We start from the raw sequence: 20,560 nt of genomic DNA on the forward strand, positions 1-20,560 counted from the left end.
AGAAAATGGTTAGTTTGATGAACATAATATGCTTTTGTTTTGAAGGTAACCCCTCATGAGTCCTGTGTCCGCCACTATCCATGTCAGGTGTCTGGTGGTGTACTGCGCCCTGCTGGACACTAAACTCTGACAAAATACATTATAATACCAAATACTAGTTGTGTTTACAGTACAGCATTGTAGTTGTGTTTATAGTACAGTAAATTGTTTGTTTTTGTAACTTCGTGTTTTATAAGAGGACCAAATTTGCTGTAGCAACTTCCCCTATATGGCAGTGTGTCAGGTAAATACAAGCTATTTTGCTAAAGTATGATTTTTTAATCATTAATAAGGTCAATTTAAATACATCCAACAATTCTAATGCTTTACTGTAGTGTCAAATAGTACAATTAATCTATTCTGCCCATATATGTGATAGTATATATCTGTATCATGAATCAATTTAAGTGGACCCCGACTTAAACAAGTTGAAAAACGTATTCGGGTGTTACCATTTAGTGGTCAATTGTACGGAATATGTACTTCACTGTGCAATCTACTAATAAAAGTCTCAATCAACCAATCAATCAATTCATTAAATTAATTAATTTCAAACAAGCTATAGGAAAACATGGGAGATTTTAAGGGGAACTGTTTTTTTTAAATTTTATTTTGCCTAACGTTCACAATCATTATGAGAGAAATGACGATGTATGTTATTTATAGAATGTTTTTGCATTCTAAATATTAAATAAATGCGATCAGAAGTCCGCCTACAATGGAAATTATGAGAGCCGCTCTATTCCGCCTACAAAGCCCTTAAAAAAACATCCAAACACCTCCATTGAGGTTTTATATACATGACGTAGTAACGGACACATTTATAAAAACTTTGAATATTTACGTATTTTGATCATTTTAAGCATACACGGTGCATGATCAAAAAAAAAAAAAAGCAGATGCTTTTTCTTCCATCACTGATTACTGCTCATTGCAGACTTCATGAGAGCCAACAAATACAAATAAAACATCACTTACTGTACAATGTCTGCTGTCATTAGGATGCAGACTGCTAGGATGTTCATAAACTTTTAGATGAAGAATTACTATAATCCTCACGGCGAAAAGTATTTTTGTGTCGTCGCGATGTCCTCAGACTTCTTCTGTCCAGGTGAGATGCATAATTTATGATCTACAATACACTTCCTGCAGGTAGCGAGAAAACACGTCGAAATTGTACACAGACTAGTGATCACAGCGCCGCTAATAGTTCATCTGTGTTAGTGCTTATAATAACAATATCACTAATTCTTGGTTAATATTCAAATCACATAATGTAAATGGAGTGCTGTTGGCGGTTTTTATGGTTATTTATTGGATTTTATGGGCGAAATAGAGGACCTCCCACGTTTATTTGCAAGTTAGAATGCCATCCATCCATCCATCCATTTTCTACCGCTTGTCCCTTTCGGAGTCGCGGGGGGTGCTGGAGCCTATCTCAGCTGCATTTGGGCGGAAGGCGGGGCACACATAGAAAAAAAATACATCTGATGTCATATCTTTCATTATGATCGTGAATGATATTCAAAATTCCCAAAACAGTGTAGTTCCCCTTTAAATTGGTATAGAAAGTGATGTGATATGTTTCTTATAACAATGCTAATATATGTCACTTTTTTGTTTTGGTTCAATTCTAAGTGTGTCTGTAGTACACAAAAAAAGTGTTAAGAAAATTGCATTATCCTCTTTGAAGATTTTTGCTATGGTTAGTGCCTGTTCTGTCACACTGCTTAGGGGTGGGCGGATCAATACAAATAGCGATAGTATCGATGCCGAGATCAAAATCTTCGCTGTAGTACTGTTATAAACAAGGTAATAATGACACAATTTGTTATTCCATTGTCTTTTACTGTAAATTGTTCAAAAGTTACTGTGTGATCATTCTTTAGGTTGTTGGACCAAACTATTTAACGTGATTTGTTTTGGATTATAATCTTCATTAACAAATTAAAAGCAAAATCATCTAATGGTATCGGCGTTGTGACTACTGACCCTGTATGCACATGGTATCGAATAGACGTCAACCCTTACAGTATTGCCCCCCAGTGATGTGGTCTTTACAATAAATGTGGTCCACAGCTGGATCCAACAAAGGGGATCGTAAAGATCCGCATCACATGGCTGAAGATGACTCAACCTTAGTGGATATTCATGAATTTTTATTGTTTCCTACATAAGAGCTAAAGCAGACTTTCCTCCCTCCTCACGCCGCGTCTTCCAGCTCGGAGGAAGGAGAAGGGCGATGGCCGCCGGTGGGGCAGCAGCAGGAGGATGCGGAGACACGGTGGAGCAGTGCCGAGCCGAGGTGGAGCGTCTAAGCCGGGAGCTAGCGGAGGCCAATCGCGAGAAGATCCGGGCAGCGGAGTGCGGGCTGGCGGTGCTGGAGGAGAACCAGAACTGGAAGCAGCAGTACGCCGAGCTGGAGGCCGAGCAGGAGGCTCTGAGGCAGGAGCTGGACCAGCTGCAGGAGGTGGGAACAACAGCGGTATGGCATAATAGTTTGGAAGAAAGAAAGTATAGCTACATTATTATTATGTAGAATTTGAAAAGTTGCATTTTAGGAAACATGCCGGGGAGAATAACTTTAATATACTTTTATGATACCTGTATAGAGATGTTAACAATGCAGTAACAAGGCAAAGGTGTCATGTGCTCACCTGCATGCTCAGTAATGCAATATTGCATTGGTTGTAATATTGATTGTAATATTGTAACACATATCCAAATATTATTGATTGCAATATTACATTAGTTGTTATATTGATTGTAATAATGTAACAAATATCCAATTAATATTTATTGCAATATTTCATTGGTTGTAATATTGATTGCAATATTTTAACGCATATCCAAATGACATTTATTGCAATATTGCGTTGGCTATGATTCCAATATTGTTACAAATGTTTAAATAATATTTAAGCAATATTGCATTGGTTGTAATATTGATTGCAATATAGTAACACATGTCCAAATTACATTGATTGCAATATTGTGTTGGTTGTATATTGATTGCAATATTGTAACAAATATCCAAATACATTAATATTGATTGCGATATTGCATTCGTTGTAATATTGATTGCAATATTATAACACATATCCGAATAATATTGATTGAAATCTTGCATTGGTTGTTATATTGATTGCAATATTGTAACACATATCCAAATAATATTGATTGCAATATTGCGTTTGATGTGATTGCAATATTGTTACAAATAAGCAAATAATATTCATGCAATATTGCATTGGTTGTAATATTGATTGGAATATCTGAAGAAATATTCAACTAATATTGATTGCAGTATTGCATTGGTTGTAATAATAATTGCAATAATGTAAAAAATATTAAAATAATATTGATTGCTAAATTACATCGGTTGTGTATTGATTGCAATATTGTAACAAATATCCAAATAATATTGATTGCTATATTGCATCGGTTGTGTATTGATTGCAATATTGTAACAAATATCCAAATTATATTGATTGCAATATTGCATCGGTTGTATATTGATTGCAATATTGCATTGGTTGTTAAATTGATTGCAAGTTGTATCAAATATCCAAATAATGTTGATTGCTATATTGCATTGGTTTTAATATTGATTGTATTGTAATAATTGTATTTATTGGAATCTCAGATATATATATATATATATATATATATATATATATATATATATATATATATATATATATATATATATATATATATATATATATATATATATATATATATATATATATATATATATATATATATATACACATAAATACCTATATACATTTCTGTGTATATATATATATACACTGTATATATCCATCCATCCATTTTCTACTGCTTGTCCCTTTCGGGAGCCTATCTCAGCTGTATTCGGGCGGAAGGCGGGGTACACCCTGGACAAGTTGCCACTTCATCGCAGGGCCAACACAGATAGACAGACAACATTCACACTCACATTCACACACGAGGGCCAATTTAGTGTTGCCAATCAACCTATCCCCAGGTGCATGTCTTTGGAGGTGGGAGGAAGTACTCGCAGGGAACCCGCAGGGAACCCGCAGGGAACCCACACAGTCACGGGGAGAACATGCAAACTTCGAACTCGGGAATCGAACCAGGACCTTCGTATTGTGAGACACATGCACTAACCCCGTACCACAGTGCTGCCCCTACTCTATATATATATATATATATATCATTTCTGTATAATTTGGAACATTATGTATGTAAGGAAACTGGCCTGTAGTTTGTGAGTTGATATTTGTTGTAAATAAAAAATGAGTTGAAAAAAATACATTAATGATACAGTATATGTACGTATCTCTTTGATAACCTTTTTTTAATATATAATTTACAAAATGGATGAATTGATATAGATTCCATTGCAGCCAGTAGATGATTTTGATTTTGTTTCAATATCAATTATTTATTGTTCTGTCACTTCAGTGAGAAACATTAAACTGCATGGCTTACCTCAGTCCGATCCTCAAATTGATGAGGGATTGTTGATCTTTCCTTTCTCCAGGTTTAGTCTAATATTTACTAAGTAGTTATTGAACCGTCCAACCTTTTCTTTATTATTGTCATTTTTATCTATAAAATATTGGGGGTAGCCAGCTTTCTTGATAATTGTTCTTAATAACTGTACCCCTGATTGCTTTCATTTTGAGTATTTGAATTAGTGAATATATTGACAATTTTGATATTCTACTAGGTCCAGTCATTTTGGCATGCAATTCCAAATATCTACTGTATGATAAATCCTCACGTTTAAAAATGACCATTTTGGTTAATTGAGGTCTCTATTATCCATCCATCCATTTTCTACCGCTTATTCCTTACGGGGTCGCGGGGGGCGCTGGAGCCTATCTCAGCTACAATTGGGCGGAAGGCGGGGTACACCCTGGACAAGTCGCCACCTCATCGCTATTATGAATACCGTTATTTAAAGAAACATAGCCTTAAACTTCCTTTAAGTTTAAGTTTAGTTTCTTTATGTTAGATAAGGTGTTACTCTATGTTTTAATCATGGTCTTTACAGCAAGAGGTAGCCTTAGATTGCTTTGTCAGTAAAGCTGTAAAGAGCTTGCCGCAGCTTGCTGCTAATTACCTCACTAGGAGCTTGTCGTTTTGCATAGTGAATTTACCCTGCATGGATGGCAATGTTCAACAAAGAGGACAAAAAAAACAAAACACGGTGCAAAGTGATGCTTTTGAGGTTTTTATAAGAGTAAGAGAAACAAAAGCATCAACAAGCCAAGCGCCTCTTTTGTAAGATGAGATGAATCACGCTGTAATGTGAAACTGAAGGTACACTATTCTGCTGAATCTGAGTTTTATGTGGCCTGCTCTTGTAGTACAGATACAAATATGTTATCATCAAACAGTAGTGGACCCCGTTATTAATCATTTCCATAGGGTCAGTTGAAAACCGAATTTTATGAAAATCAAAACAAATCTTTCTAAAGGAACAATGTAAATTCAATTAATTTGTTCCAGATGCCCAAAAATGTTAACACAAAACACTTGTCACTGGAAGTAATTAGTTTTACATGCAGAAAACAATGTAAAATGCATATAAATTACGAATTTAATGGCTATATGGATGTTTAACATCAGGCGATGACTGCGTTTTTGCGCACCCCTCCTCCCCCGATCTGCGCACCTGTCATGAATCAAAGGAATGCTGAAACATAATTGTGCATTGAAAAAAATATTTCACTTGAGTATAATCGTTAACCTAAATAACGCTACATTTTTTGTATTTTGTCATTTAATATACATTAATACCTTAGCTTACGAGCTTAATTGGTTCTGTGACAGAGCTCTTAACTCAAAACACTTGTATCTCAAAGCAAGGTTTCCCATTGAAATAATTGAAATCAATGGTTTTTGGTGCTTCACGCACCTAAAACAGCACACTTTTAACATGTAACATGCCTTTTAAAACAAAAACAAACTTTTAGATAAGAAATATTGTGTAAAACAATACAATATAATGTGCTACTAACAACCACAGTAGTTTGTTTGTAGTAATGTTTACCTTGGAGAGTGGACTTCTACTGTATCTCCTTCCAGCTGCTTCTCTGTCAAACACACCATCGGCAGCTTTTCCATATTTTCAAAGAGAACAATTTTGATATTATTTTAACATCCTTGCTGGTGTTGGACTCATTCTGCGTCAGTATGGTGCAGACTATACATAATATTCAACATATTTCAAAACACTCTTAAGTTGAGGTACCATGGCACCAGGTACATGTTTTAGACTACAATTGATAGATTGTATGATTTATTAGGTTATTTTTGGCTGGGAAACTAAAAGTGCTCCGAGCATGCCTTGTGGCACTTCATTTTCAACATCTTCACATGAATCTTGACGATGGGGGGGGAGTTTGGGGGTGGCTGAATGGTCGAGGGTGTAATGAACGAATTTGGGAACATAAGTGAAGTGTGACCACTTTTTCCGTCATAAAGAACTTTTTTAAAACTTAACTTTTTCAATAATATTGATATACGGTGAGTGGTTATTACATTGTTTTTAAACTTCCGTCTCAAGCTGGTCCGTCTGCAAACTTGCTCCGCTGTCACTTACGTTTTGTTCGTCGCATCCTTTGTGGTTAAAGTTAGGTTGTGGCTTTATATTATTGTTGTGTGTCATTTCTATTTTTTTGTTGCTTTAACAGTCGTGCTGTAGCTGAGAGTTTTTGTGTTGTTGTGGCGTTTGCATTTGGTATGACCATTCTCGACCACCATCTGCCGTTTCAGTTTTGATGACCCAACGATCGGTCAGACAGACGTTTAAGTGCTAAACTTTATATAAAGTCTGCCGTTCCTAAATCAAATGTTTTCATTATTCTAGAATCAATAAAATTGATTTATTTCCTATCAAAATGATGTTAGTTCGATACCTATTCCGGAAGGCCAATTTGCTAAGATATACTTGAAATTTCTGACTATAAGTCGATCTATTGATATATCAATCAATCGTTACACTCCCACTATTGCTGTTTGCTACAACTTTATTAGGCACTCAGGTGGTTTATTTTGCAGCCATACTCAATAAAAAAAGCACAGAGATTGAGTCACCTACATGGGTTTAATTGTACGAAAACCGAGGAATGTTTTTGGCAAAAACTTTCGCCTGAAACATATTAACTGCTATATAGTAATAGTTTTGGGGCAACAAAGTAACAGCACGATGGTCAGTTAGTACGTCGGCCTGAATTAAACTTTTATTTGTGCATGTATTTTCTCCGCGATAGTATGGGTTTTATGGACACAGGAAACAATGAGTAGACAGACTACAATATGATGGGGACTTTGACAGACTCGTTACTTATGAGCTCAGGTCATCACCAAGACAGTACGAGATGATAAAGTATTGGGTCTTGATGCAATGATTACACACAGAAGAACAGAAGAGGTGGTTGGCAATATTGACAGATGATTTAAACATGAGTGTTTGGCACTACTCAGTGGCCTAGCGGTTAGAGTGTCCGCCCTGAGATCGGTAGGTTGTAAATTTAAACCCCGGCCGAGTCATACCAAAGACTATAAAAATGGAACCCATTACCTCCCTGCTTGGCACTCAGCATCAAGGGTTGGAATTGGGGGTTAAATCACCAAAAAATGATTCCCGAGTGCGGCCACCGCTGCTGCCCACTGCTCCCTTCACCTCCCAGGGGGTGAACAAGGGGATGGGTCAAATGCAGAGGACAAATTTCACCACACCTAGTGTGTGTGTGACAATCATTGGCACTTTAACTTAACTTTAACAAAATTTGGCTGTTTATGTAGAGGATCTGGCCATATATGTCATGGTCTACCTATGTCATAGTGCTGATATGCTAAAGGTCTTAAGTGTTGTACTTGCATACAAATGTTTACAATTTTATTTTTCACTAAGGTTTTAATTCTCTTCTTTTTCTGAGAAGAATTGTTGTGCATTTTTGGGGAGCAGGTTATAGTTTGCTTTGTGCATAATCTTGGCTGTTTCCGCACCTGTGACCCTAATGATGACAGAGTGAATGATTTGATTAGTTTTTTTATGTATTTTAAAACCATTGGGTTTATTATTAATTTACATAAATCGAATTTGTTTCATTTGGTTTGACTGACAATTATGCATCACATTAGGTTCCTTACTCTGTTCAAATCGAAGTTAATAAAAATTATATACGTAATCAAAACTATTTTTCCGTATGTCTTGCATGTATGGAAAAAATTGGCAATAAACAGTCTTTGAAATAGATGTAAATATTGGGTCTAAATATTTTTTTGAGTGTAGTTAAAACAGTACAGTCATTTTTAAAACAAATCCTAAAACTTTCACACAGTACTGTACACAAACCATTGTGTTAGACTTAGGATTTAAGGTATAATCAATAAAGGCTCTGTCTGCTATAAATCAGCGCTGTAATGTAATGAGTCTTGTTTTGTAGATCTTTAGCCTTGGTCATGTTCAAATGGAGCTTGAATGCGTTCCAACGGTAGTGAAGTGTTGGTGATATACAGTATTTGGTGAGCATCAGTGCTAAAAACAGAGTAGGAGGCGGAGCACACGGCCCACAGGGATGTTCTGTTACTCGTGTGTGATGTCACAGCCAATGATGTGGCTGTCTGCTCGGGATGTTGTCATCGGACACTCCTTGTCAGCTCACTGCCATCCTGATGGAGGTTTTAGGGTAATACTGGAATCAGTCTAGTATCAAACCAATACTACTGTAAGTCTGTGATGGACAGTGGAACTTGTTTATGCTGACAACACGTGTATGTATACCAGCTGATTAATATAATATTAATTATAAAAACAAAACCTGATGTTGACATAGTTTTTTGCCAACATAAAATTTATAAACCAAAGGCAGGCCTGGGCAATTATGTTGACTTGGGGGCCACATTTAGAAAAAAAAAAGTGTCTGGGGCCAGTATATCTATTTTATATATCTCTAGGAACACCAATACAAAACCTCACAATAATGTCTGATCGAATGCTAAAAACTTTTTGACAGACCGCCTTAAAAAACGTAATGGAATTGTACATTTTTCTATAAAGGATAAAACACTGAATATTGACAAAATATGAACGTCACGCCCCTTTTCGATCTACATATTTTACAATCAAGTGAAACGCAACACAAATGCAACAAACAGTGAAATATGAATGCGAAGGGTACACAATAAACTCACCTACAATCTGATACATATGATATATCACTAAACTTTAGAACTTTCTTGTGAAAATCTCCTTCCACGTCTGTGGAAACGCTTCCCGCCCACACTGCTTGGTGCCTCGTCTGAGCTGATGTGATGTAGATTACCATAGTAACTAATTAGATGACCATAGTAACTAATTAGATGACCATAGTAACTAATTAGATTACCATAGTAACTGGTATATCATCCATAAGCGCAGATTCCAACCATTGAAATACTTTGTATAGTTCAAGACTTACAGTCATTAGAAAACATGACTGCACATCATAATGGCAGCTACACTTTCCATCTTAAATATCTAAAAAAATTATTCAGGAATGTCCGGCGGGCCAGATTGAAAAGCTTAACGGGCTGCATGTGGCCCCCGGGCCTTAATTTGCCCAAGTCTGCCCAAAGGGGACATTTCTATGAAAAAAATTGTATGTTTATGTTGACATATGTTGTAGTATTATTAACTTCATCATTACTGCTGAGCAACGATAACATTAAAACATTTTGAGCATTACAATGTGCAAACAGTGAATTCCTGTTGAGTGCAAAGTTCGCTTCAAAATAAAAGCATGTCAATATTAACCTGAATTCCACCGCAGCCACTTACAAAATGCACCTATTTCATCTTTTTTTTTTTTAGCTCGTTAGCAACCGAAAAAATATTTGTGCCTGAAATAGAGCTTTATTGTCATCAGTCAAAACAATAACACTACATAAAAACTACAATTCAGTTCAATCAAATATGTTGCTGGGTTGCATATGACGTCACATCTGTTTTTCTCTTCGCTGCCTAATTCACATGGTGGTCAAACAGCTTGAGCGTATAGCATTAAGACAAGTGAGAGTGAGTGTTGACTTTGAGAAGAAAATGTGGTATTGCCCACCAACAACGCCAGCTGTCGTTCATCTTTGAGTACACCACAGACACCTGACACATCGCAGGCAAGTCCAATGTGGTCGCGGACTGCCTCCCCAGAAGGACCGCCAGCATGATGCAGTTAGGTCTGGACTACTCTCGTATGGGTGCGGAATAGTCCTCTTACCGTGAGATTCAGGCACTCAGGGGTTCGTACACTGGAGTGCGCCTGGGCGAAGTCGCGGTCGGTGACTCAGGGGTCAGGCTGTGGTGCGATCTCTTAACTGGCCATCCTCGGCTTCTGGTTCCTGTTGGTTGGCGGCATGCTGTTTTTGAAGCGATCCACGGCCTCTCCCATCCTGGCAATAAGGCCTCTGCAAGGCTGGTGGCCCAGAAGTTCATCTTGAGGTGTCTGAAGAAGGACGTGCGGGCCTGGGTCGACTCATGTGTGGCCTGTCAGCGCACAAAAGTGCACCGACAGACCAAGGCCCTGTTGGAGCAGTTTGCTGTTCCCGAGAGTAGTTTGACCACGTCAACATCGACTTGGTGGGTCCACTTCCCCCTTCGCATGGTTTCATCTACCACCTCACCATGGTGTGTAGGACGGCCCGCTGGCCAAAAGCTATTCCCCTCGCGTCAATGGCGTCCACTGATGTGGCCCGGGCATTCATCAGCACACGGGTCGCACGCTTCCGATCTCCCTTTGGATCTGGAACGTGATGGCCAGGAGTCTGGGGGTCAAGCTGCACCGCACAACCACAAACCACCCCCAGATTAACGGTTTGTGTGAGCGTTTCCACCGCTCCATGGATGCTGCCCTACGTGCCGGTTTGACTCACAGTGGCTGGGTGGACAAAGTCCCCTGGGTCATGCTGAGCTTCAGGACCGCCCCCAAAGAGGACCTGCAGGCCTCATCTGCCGAGCTTGTTTACGGCCAGGTGCTGCGAGTTCCGGGGGATTTCATTCTGGATGTCGGTACACCCTGGTCGGCAGACAGGTAGCAGTCTTACCTGCTAAAGGCCATCAGGGAATTCACATCCGTCCCCGCATCACAGCACGGCATCCCGGTGCCTCCCAGCCTGCACTGGGTGGATTACATTTTCATCCGTCATGATGCCTACTGCAGGCCATTGCGCCCCACCTATAATGGGCCATTTAAGGTCTTACAGTACGAGGATAAGAGCCTGGTCATGGACGTTGTGGGCAGACCTGAGTTTGTTGGATTAAAACGGCCCACGTAGATGTTTCCAGGCCATTGGAATTGGCCCGGGCCCCACGCCGCAGCCACCCCCCATCCGGTCGGGGTCCGCTCGGCCCCGTCAGCGTCATTGTTCTCCAGCCCTGGAGGTCGTCCGGCTGCACCCGCCACAACCCTTTGCCCCCTCTCCCCCTACCGTCTGTACTCGCCGTGGTCGGGCCATCCCTCCCCGGCGTGGGGATTTTGACTATGGGTGAAACCCTGGGGCGACTTATGTAGTGGGTTTACATAATTCACTCAGGAACTTTAGTTAGGGTTAGAGAGTTCAGGTGGGACAAGTTTTCCTGAGGGACGCATATCCTGTGTGGTGGTTGTGGCGCTAAGACGCTATTGTCGATATACCGCTCCGTTGCTGATAAAAAGACTATAGTGTTAATGTCATTAAAACAGCTAGCTCCGTCTTTTGAGACTTCTCCCTCCACTCCCATTCTTACGCGCTACAGTATCAACATTAAAATATACACAAATAAAGGAGAGGTTTAAAAGTGCTCAACTAACATCTGTCTGAAACTCACACGTAAATGCAAGCAATGTTGAGGGGCGTCAACATAAACAGGTTTCACCATACGACATCCTATTGTATCATATCATTTTCCTGCTTATGAAGGTCTGCTGCTTCCTGGTCTCTAGTTATGAATAACACAGAGCCAGAAGCACTTAGGGGTAGACTAACTGTCTGAAAGATGCTGTCTGAAAATATGCACACACACAGGCACACACACAGAAAAAGATGTAACATGACTTATTCATGTATAATATCGTGCTTAGTCCATAAATTCTGGAACACCGACCGGCACTTTTATTGTTGTCAATTTGGTGTTTGTTTATTCAAATGAGATTCATTTTGGAAATTAATGTGCACATTGTTTCAATGGACTGACAGGATGTTGACTCACATTGGCTACCACGCCTCAGGTTACCATAGAAACAAATGAACATCACAAGTAAGTACCATTAATAAGCAAATTTACAAACGTGTGTCTGTGCAAATTGCCTTTTTTTGTTGTTGCGTATTTGCGATGTTGGCTTGTTTTGCTCGAGCCTCTTCAGCCCCAGGCCATGATGTTTAAGAAAATCTTAATAAATTAGGTTTTAAGGCCCACTGAAATGTTTTTGGTGTGATAATAACAATGACATTTTAATGGGTTGATGTCCAGTATGTGACCTTGTACATATATTTTGAAAAAATGTGGGTTTAATTTTCTTCTTATGAAAAAAATATAGTGTAAATCCCCCACATTGTACATATATAACATGTGTTTCATTTTCTTTTAATGCATCAATATAGACTTCAAATTCCCTTTATAAATGAGTCAAAACAGCGTCTAATTTCCACCCTTGTAATAAACCAAAGTAACAAATTGATACATGATTGGTCGAGTACAAATTTAAAGGCGTCCTGACAACTTTAGACAAATGCTTGCACAATTTGCTGATAAACAAACGTTATCATGCACATGTCAAATGTGGGGAGAGACAAAAGACGAGGACAGAAAAACAAAGAAGGGTGTGGAATGAATTATTTTTAAATCTGATTATCTCTCCTCTCTGTCCTCTAAGCCTTCCTCCCTCCTTTGTCCCTCTGTACTTTTCTTTCCCTTTGTTCCCTTTGAAATTTACAGGAATATGAAAGGTAATAAAGGAGGATGTTATCAGCTGTGCTCCTTCAGAAACATTAGACCGATGACATTGTTACCGACTCACACATTCACTACTTTAAACGAATAAGTAAATATTGCATGAATTGGGTTAAAACGAGCTTTTGAAACACATTATTTTGTATGACTTTTTCCAAGCACGGTTGTCCAAACATTTTCCAGTGAGGGCCACATACAGATAATTGAAGGATGTGGGGGCTACTTTGATACATTTTGCACATTAAAGATATACAACACCAATTCAATGTAGGTCAATCAATGTATGCTAAACAATCTGAACAACAACAGAGAGAAAAACAACATGGCTTTTAGTTATAGGTTACAAAGCAAATTCATGTAATAGCTAATCTAACACCCTTGAAATATTTAATTTATTCTTTCAATTGAGTTTTTTCCTGTATGTCCCTTTTTGTGAGGATTTAAGACGGTCCCACTTTCTTAGTTTTTTGTGTGCAATGTTCTAATCCAGGACCTGTTTATTTTGTTTGTGGAATGTGTCGCGGACATGCGGACAGATGAAAAAAAACAAAAAACTTCACGCCAGGGGCCATTTTAGCATGCCTGCTCCTGGCTTTCGCTCGGTGTATAACATGTTTAGCCTCACCCTCCAGTTATAATGATACTTGATAATGAATCATCAGATACACCAGAAATGCAGTTTATTTGCCGTAATGCAGGTGATTATTATTAGTAATGTACTGTGCATGGAGACACATAATAATCAACCAGGGGACTAAAAATAAACAGTGTCAGCCAGAGTGTTACATACGGCGGGGGAAGGAGACGACACCAAAACCAGGATCAGGTCAACAGGTTAATTTAAACCCTTGATGAGAGTGTGGGAGGTGTATGGTACTCTAAGTGTTTGGTGCAAAACGATGTGTAGAATTAACAATGTAAATGTTACCAGGGTTTGTTGTAAGTGCGTGATGGATGGATCCTTCGTCAGTCCAGAGGGGCAAGGCAAGAAGGTAGTCCATGAGCAAGCAATTGGTCAGGGGCTGGAGAGAAGGTCGGGGGCTGGACAGAAGCAACAAGGTACGTGTCCAAGCAGGGGTCGAGGATCGAGGGAGGCAGTCCAAAATCCAGAGGGGAGTCGAGGCACACAGCTCGATCACGGGGAACAGGAAGGACACTGCGCGGAGCACAAAGGACATGAGACACAGGAACAAGGAAGTAACAAGGAGAGCGCAACTATGCGGGTGGGGAAGCCAGAGACTGGAGGCTTACTACTTAGCTTGAACTACATTCCAGCGTAGGCTCCTCGGGTCCGCTGGTCTATACTGCTTGTCATTGTTAGTACCAGGTGCACTGATTGCAGATTGCTTGTAGCTTTGACCGGCGCGTGGGCGTGATGTGCTCAGCGCGAGCAGGGGCGTGTCCTGGCGTGCTGCCAACGGAGATGCTGGCAGAACTTGCTGACGATGAAAAGGGGGTTCAAGCCCGCGCCGTGACACAGAGTGTATAATTAATCCAAAGAGGTTCAGTAAGTCTTCAAAAAATTGTGCAATTTGTTAGTCTTAAAGCCTGAGCTGTGTGTTTACTTCCGTAACTGTTGGGAACAGATGTTGCCGAAACCGTCAGGTACGGAAACAAAACACATAGGTCTGACTATAAAAATAACAAATTGCAGCGTGGATAATTGTTTGTGATTGGCATTAAAAGGCATTAATCGGCATTAATTTATATATAATATAATATTGGCTGATTGATCCGCACATCCCTAATTGAAAGACATCTTCAAAACGAGTACATTTTTTGAAAATCAGTAATTTATTCCAACGTAGAACTACACATGTATTAGTTACAGTGGTCACCACATATCCTCCCTTATTATATTAATGTTTAATGTCATTTTGAGGAATAGGTCGGGGCCAATTAAAACAAGCTGTGGACTGGAAAAGGGCCCTGTGCCAGACTTTGGGCACCACCCGCATAACTCTGCTGTCATTCATGACACGCGACACAAAAATGCCACATCGGGATGTTAACGTTAACATTGATTTGTACGAGCATGACTTACTAAGACAGCACATGTGAGTTAATATTATGAAGCGCTGTTCTTGCTGTGTGACTCATTTTAGATATCACCCCCTGGTAGCATGCTGCATCTATTTCCACTGTCAATAGGTTTGAAATATGCTGACCTGCACATATACGTGTTATGTGTATGGTGGCTTCTTTGGCAGAATAATTACCAAGAGCAGCTGGTTGCACTACACATGCATTATGTGTGGATTTGATCATCTCATGGTATTAGGAAGAAAAAGCTGGATCAACGTTTTGTCCTTTATTTTGTTCTTTTGCATAATCCTGGTTTAATTTGCTTCCAGTTGAATGACAAATCATATTTAGGGGTGCATCTGTGTCTGTGCTTACACTTTTGACTGCATAAGTGCGTTCACACTGAGAAGCACAGTAAATTGCAGTGCACTAACTACGTTTTAAAAGACATCACATCTTGTCTCCATGCAGGCATTTGGCCAAGCCTACTCCGCCCAGCGTAAGGTGGCTGAAGATGGCGAGAGCAAAGAGGAGACGCTGCTAGAGGAGTCGGCCACCAAAGAAGCCTACTACATAGGTCGCCTCCTGGAGCTCCAAGCCGAGCTCAAACACAGCAAGGCCGCTGCTGCCAATGCGCTGGCTGACAATGAACACCTGAGCAGCCTTTTACAGGAACTGCGAGAGGTAAAGTGTTACTGTTCAGACTTCAAACTGCCTATTTTTAAATAGTGAAAATGAGTTAAGTCAAACCAGATTTAAGATCAATAAATATTCACCATGATTTTGCTTTTGTGTCGTAATGCTATTTGTCATTTGTGAGCGTTTCTGGCACAGGAAAGCGAAAGTAAACAGGCAATGAAACGTCGTACTACTTTCCTTTCATCCATCCATTTTTTACCGCTTTGTGAATTTTTTTTACATAAATCATTTAAAGCTTGAACTTGTTGCAGACTGAAAAGATGAAAGTTGAGCCAACAGTGCCCTTGAGTGGCCAAATAATGCAAGGACACACATTATGGCTTTTAAAGGCAAACACGCCTGAATTTTACTTTGTTTGATCAAAGTTGTTACCGGTATACATCTTTCTTGGTAAAAAAAAACATGTAAATTGTTACTGCCTAAGGCCTTGCCTGGCTTTGAAGGCACAATAAATATTGTTAGAACTATGTGGCTACCTTTTGTTTGCTACATTTATACATGCTTTTTTGAATTATACTTATTGAATGTGCATTCTTAATTAGAAAAAATACATATAACACATTTGTTCTAATATATATATGTATATATATATATATATATATATATATATATATATATATATATATATATATATATATATATATATATATATATATATATATATATATATATATATATATATATATATATATATGTTAAAATGAAAAAATAATTGTACAGTCACACAGATGAGATGTTAATCCTTACAACAGGATGCAGAGAAAGACAGGGAAAGTACAGGTGAAAACCCTTTATATTAGGGGAAAAAAACAAGACAACTCAAAAGTTATTTAGTACAACATGGAAGTGCAAGGTACAAAGCACAATGATCCAGCACTGGCAAGAAGCAACAGGTGAAACTTAATAGTCTACATTAACTGATGGAAAACAGGTGTACTGGCTGAAAACAGAACAAAAAGTGTAGATGAAGCAAAACAAGGACCGTAACAGGAAGTAAAATTAAATTGGAGCACCAAGACAGGAAATGATACAAAACACAGGAAAATAGCGAACTTAATGTGCAAGGTAAATTCTTAACGATTAAGGGAGTGAGGTTTAACAATGTACACAGTGGCTGGCCTCCGTAACATCCATCCATCCAACCATTTTCTACCACTTGTCCCTTTTGGGGTCGCGGGGTATTCTGGAGTCTATTCCAGCTGCACATGGGCGGAAGGCTGGGTACACCCTGGACAAGTCGCCACCTCATCACAGGGCCAACACAGATAGACAGACAACATTCACACTCACATTCTCACACTAGGGCCAATTTAGTGTTGCCAATCAAAGCTATCATTAAAACACAGAACCAAGTCCAAAAAGACGACGGTCCAAAATGGTCTAAACAGGTACAGTGAGACAGACATTACTATAAGCCATGTTTTTGATCCTTTGTGTCTCAGCAGAGCAACGAGATGTTGGAACTGCAGCGTAGCCGCATGCGGGAGGAGATCACGGAGTACAGGTATCGAGAGTCCAGGCTGACGCAGGACTACACTGAGCTGGAAGAGGAGAACATTTCTCTGCAGAAACTGGTTTCAACTCTCAAACAGAATCAGGTACATATGTGCTAAATATGGACAGTGCCAAACTGCAATTATTTATACTGTCCACACAGCACATTTGGCCTTGTGGCACAAGTTTCTTTATTTGTAGGAAAATAAGTAATCTAAGTCATTAGAAACCACGGTGGCACTTTTAATGTCTTAAAATGTCTCTTATAAATATTTGTTCTGAACTTTAACTCATTAAGTCCATTTAAGTGACATACAGGAAACACTGGTTGTAATGTGACAGTCATGTGACTATCCGTGCATACGGTTTTAAAATGGCCTTGGGCAAAAGCACTAGTTATTTTCCAAAAGTAAAATGTTTGCTATTAAAGATTATTTTAGAAACAATTTCACATTTGTAATGGTTAATATTGAGTGTCAAATATTACAATTCAACAGTTGTTACTATATTTATTCAATAAATTCATAGAAAACAAGTTAGTAAAATAACCCTTACCTTGTTTTTTTGTTTTTATATTGAGAATTTCAATCAGATGTGGAAAAACATAATGGTTACCAGGTGTGTGACGATACATTCATCTTAGGAGACGAGACATTACACGATATTGGGTTCACGAAAGCGGGATGAGATTTTAACATACATTTTAAGCAGGGGCGCTGTGTACGGTGGTCGAAAGGGGGAAATTCCAAGGGCCCCAGATGGCCGCGGGTGTTGTGTGTCTGTGTGTGTGTGTGCGTGTGTGTGTATGTATGTGTGCTTGAACATGTACATGCTGCGTTGGCTGTGGTACTCCAATGAAGGAGAGCGTCCGCGCGGCTTCCCGCCATTCCCGCCTTAGCGGGTGACACGTGCTAGCTCTGTTTGCTAGCTCTTCATAGTATGCGCAAAGCTCTAAATGTGCGATTCCAATCCCTCATTCACAACCAGACGGATATGTCTCTTACCCTTAAAAAACACAAAAAACTTCTTACTGCATTCTGCCCATGAAACAGCTTTTCTCCAAACAAAAAATATCAACACGTTTTAATCTCGCAGGATCTCATCACACCCCTAATTGTCACTGAAAAAAATACTAGCTGATGGGCAAAATTGCAGTTAAAAAACTAATTATCTTTATCCCACTGTGGTCCAGGTGGAATTTGAAGTCCTGAAACATGAAATCAAGGTTTTGGAGGAGGAGACAGAGGTCATGAACAACCAGTTACGGGATGCTCTGCGTTTGAAGGACATGTCTGATTCGCATCTGGAAGAGGCACTGGAGTCTCTAAACAGCGAGCGCGAGCAAAAGAAACACCTGCGCAGGGAGTTGGTTCACCATCTGAGCATGTGCGACGTGGCCTTCACTGGCAGCGCACACCTGACCTTTAACTCCGCCCCACCCAGCGGCACCGCTACCCCAACAACACTGCTCTCCCCAACTGCAGAAGAAACAACACGGTACTATTACAGTAAATATACACAAATAAAACCCACAGTTTTGGGTTTCCTAGGTGGGGAAACAGAACTTTGCTTAAAAAAACTCGTAAATAAACGTAAATAAAAGTCTGCTTACAGCGGAGCCAATAGGAGGTCCCTTTATTCCGCCCATAAAACCCAATTAAAAAACATCCAAAGAGCACCAACAATACTCCATTTAAAATGTTGTGACTCGAATATTAATCAAGAATTAGTGATATCGTTATTATAAACGCTAACAAATACAAACTATTTATAGCGTCGCTGTGATCATGAGCATATGTGCCAATGTTTACGTCATCGAGTGGTAAGGTCCTTCCTTGCTTCCTTTGCTCGTGAAAGTTTATTGTAAATCATAAATCATGCCTGCCACCTGGACAGTAGAAGGACAAAGACGTATTCTGACAAATACGCATAAACTTTGTCTTTTGGAACAATTTCCCTTGTAGATAAATAAAGTTTAAGTCTAAAAACCTTTGTCTTTCATAGGGTTTGTGAATGATAGGCAAAATTTAAAAAAAGTGCAGTTCCCCTTTAAATCGATGCGACATAAAGTTCGACCGCTTTTGTGGATGTAAGATTTGATACCTAAAGGGGTCGTTTCTTTGAAAAATCAGTTTATGTCGACATGTGTTGTACTATTGTTAATTTCATAATTATCACAACACAACTACTCTCTAGTTTCACAGCCTTAAACAGTTCCTGTTCAGTGTGAAGTCAGTTGCAAAATAAAAGCATGGCAGGAATAATCTGGATAATACCAGAGCAACTAACAAAATGCATTTATTTTTAAAAAAAAGTTTTTAATTTGTGCATGTACGGAAGCTTTATTGTCATTGTAGTCAAAACATACAATAACATTACTACAACAGCTCTGTTAGATGAGAGTATAACAGATTAACCACAATAAAAATATGCACAAATTGAGGTAAATGATGTTAACAAATTGCCGTAGGTTAAAAAAATCCTTCATTATTATTATGACCCATTTTCTTTTTCGTCTCTGATCAAAGTCATAGGTAAATGTGTTAGTTTTGGTTTCAATTTGGGTTATGTCAAAGACTGCTAGTGTCAACATTAGTCAGACTGTCATAGCGGCGTCAATATAAAAGTGTGTGGTATAACCGGTTAAAGATGTTTAATGCATTCTGATCTGCCAGGTGTAACGGCCATGTCCAAGGTGCGACACGGTTGCTGACAGCTGCAGGGTCGGCAACCGGTGCTAATGGAGGCGCAGGTCGAAAAGCTGAGGGTGTGACATCGTCTGACCTTTTCAGTGAAATGAACCTGACAGAGGTTCAGAAGCTCAAACAGCAACTGTTGACAGTGAGTATGATCAGAATCAGAATCAAAATCAGCATTTTTGGCCAATAATGTTTAACACACAAGGAATTTGACTTGGTAGACTGTGCTCTCTTTGTTGAAGAAAGAAAGAAACATTTATTTTGTGAGTGCAGTAATCCCATAAAAATACAGTATATATATATATAATATGTTTGTGATATTGTTTTAGCACCATTTTGGTTTATAACACGTTGGTCTCCTATTTAAAGCTAAAGGCTTTTGAATAATTTAGTGTAAAACCACTTGTGACACGCAGTATTCCCACTGTGCAAACCACATCCCAGTCTCTCACTTTATCTTCTAGCCATACACTCACTTCATCTACTCCAACATATTCTTGGACTAAAGGGTATTTTGTAGGGCAGTTGCTTTGTGAATAGAGAAAAAGTAATTAACAACACAACAATAACTGGTATGGCCTGTGTTGATCTGCACCCGGGATGCAAAGACTGCAGGCAAAGTGCAGGTAAAATC

General features: G+C 39.2%; 1 protein-coding gene across 3 annotated transcripts in view; it reads left to right on the forward strand.

The window, feature by feature from the left end:
* The first annotated feature begins 246 nt into the window (after nt 1-246).
* LOC133662007 (protein bicaudal D homolog 1-like) overlaps nt 247-20,560 on the forward strand; it is a 37,001-nt gene continuing 16,687 nt past the window's right edge. For 2 of the 3 annotated variants that reach the window (XM_062065644.1, XM_062065646.1), the window contains exons 1-6: nt 247-283; nt 2,261-2,524; nt 15,506-15,718; nt 17,179-17,331; nt 18,420-18,724; nt 19,903-20,068. In XM_062065644.1, the coding sequence (XP_061921628.1) occupies nt 269-283; nt 2,261-2,524; nt 15,506-15,718; nt 17,179-17,331; nt 18,420-18,724; nt 19,903-20,068 (1,116 nt within the window). In that variant the 5' untranslated portion in view covers nt 247-268. The remainder of the gene's footprint in view (nt 284-2,260; nt 2,525-15,505; nt 15,719-17,178; nt 17,332-18,419; nt 18,725-19,902; nt 20,069-20,560) is intronic. The other variant, XM_062065645.1, reaches the window with a different exon arrangement.

The sequence above is a fragment of the Entelurus aequoreus genome, linkage group LG12 (assembly GCF_033978785.1).
Source record: "Entelurus aequoreus isolate RoL-2023_Sb linkage group LG12, RoL_Eaeq_v1.1, whole genome shotgun sequence".
Taxonomy (NCBI): domain Eukaryota; kingdom Metazoa; phylum Chordata; class Actinopteri; order Syngnathiformes; family Syngnathidae; genus Entelurus; species Entelurus aequoreus.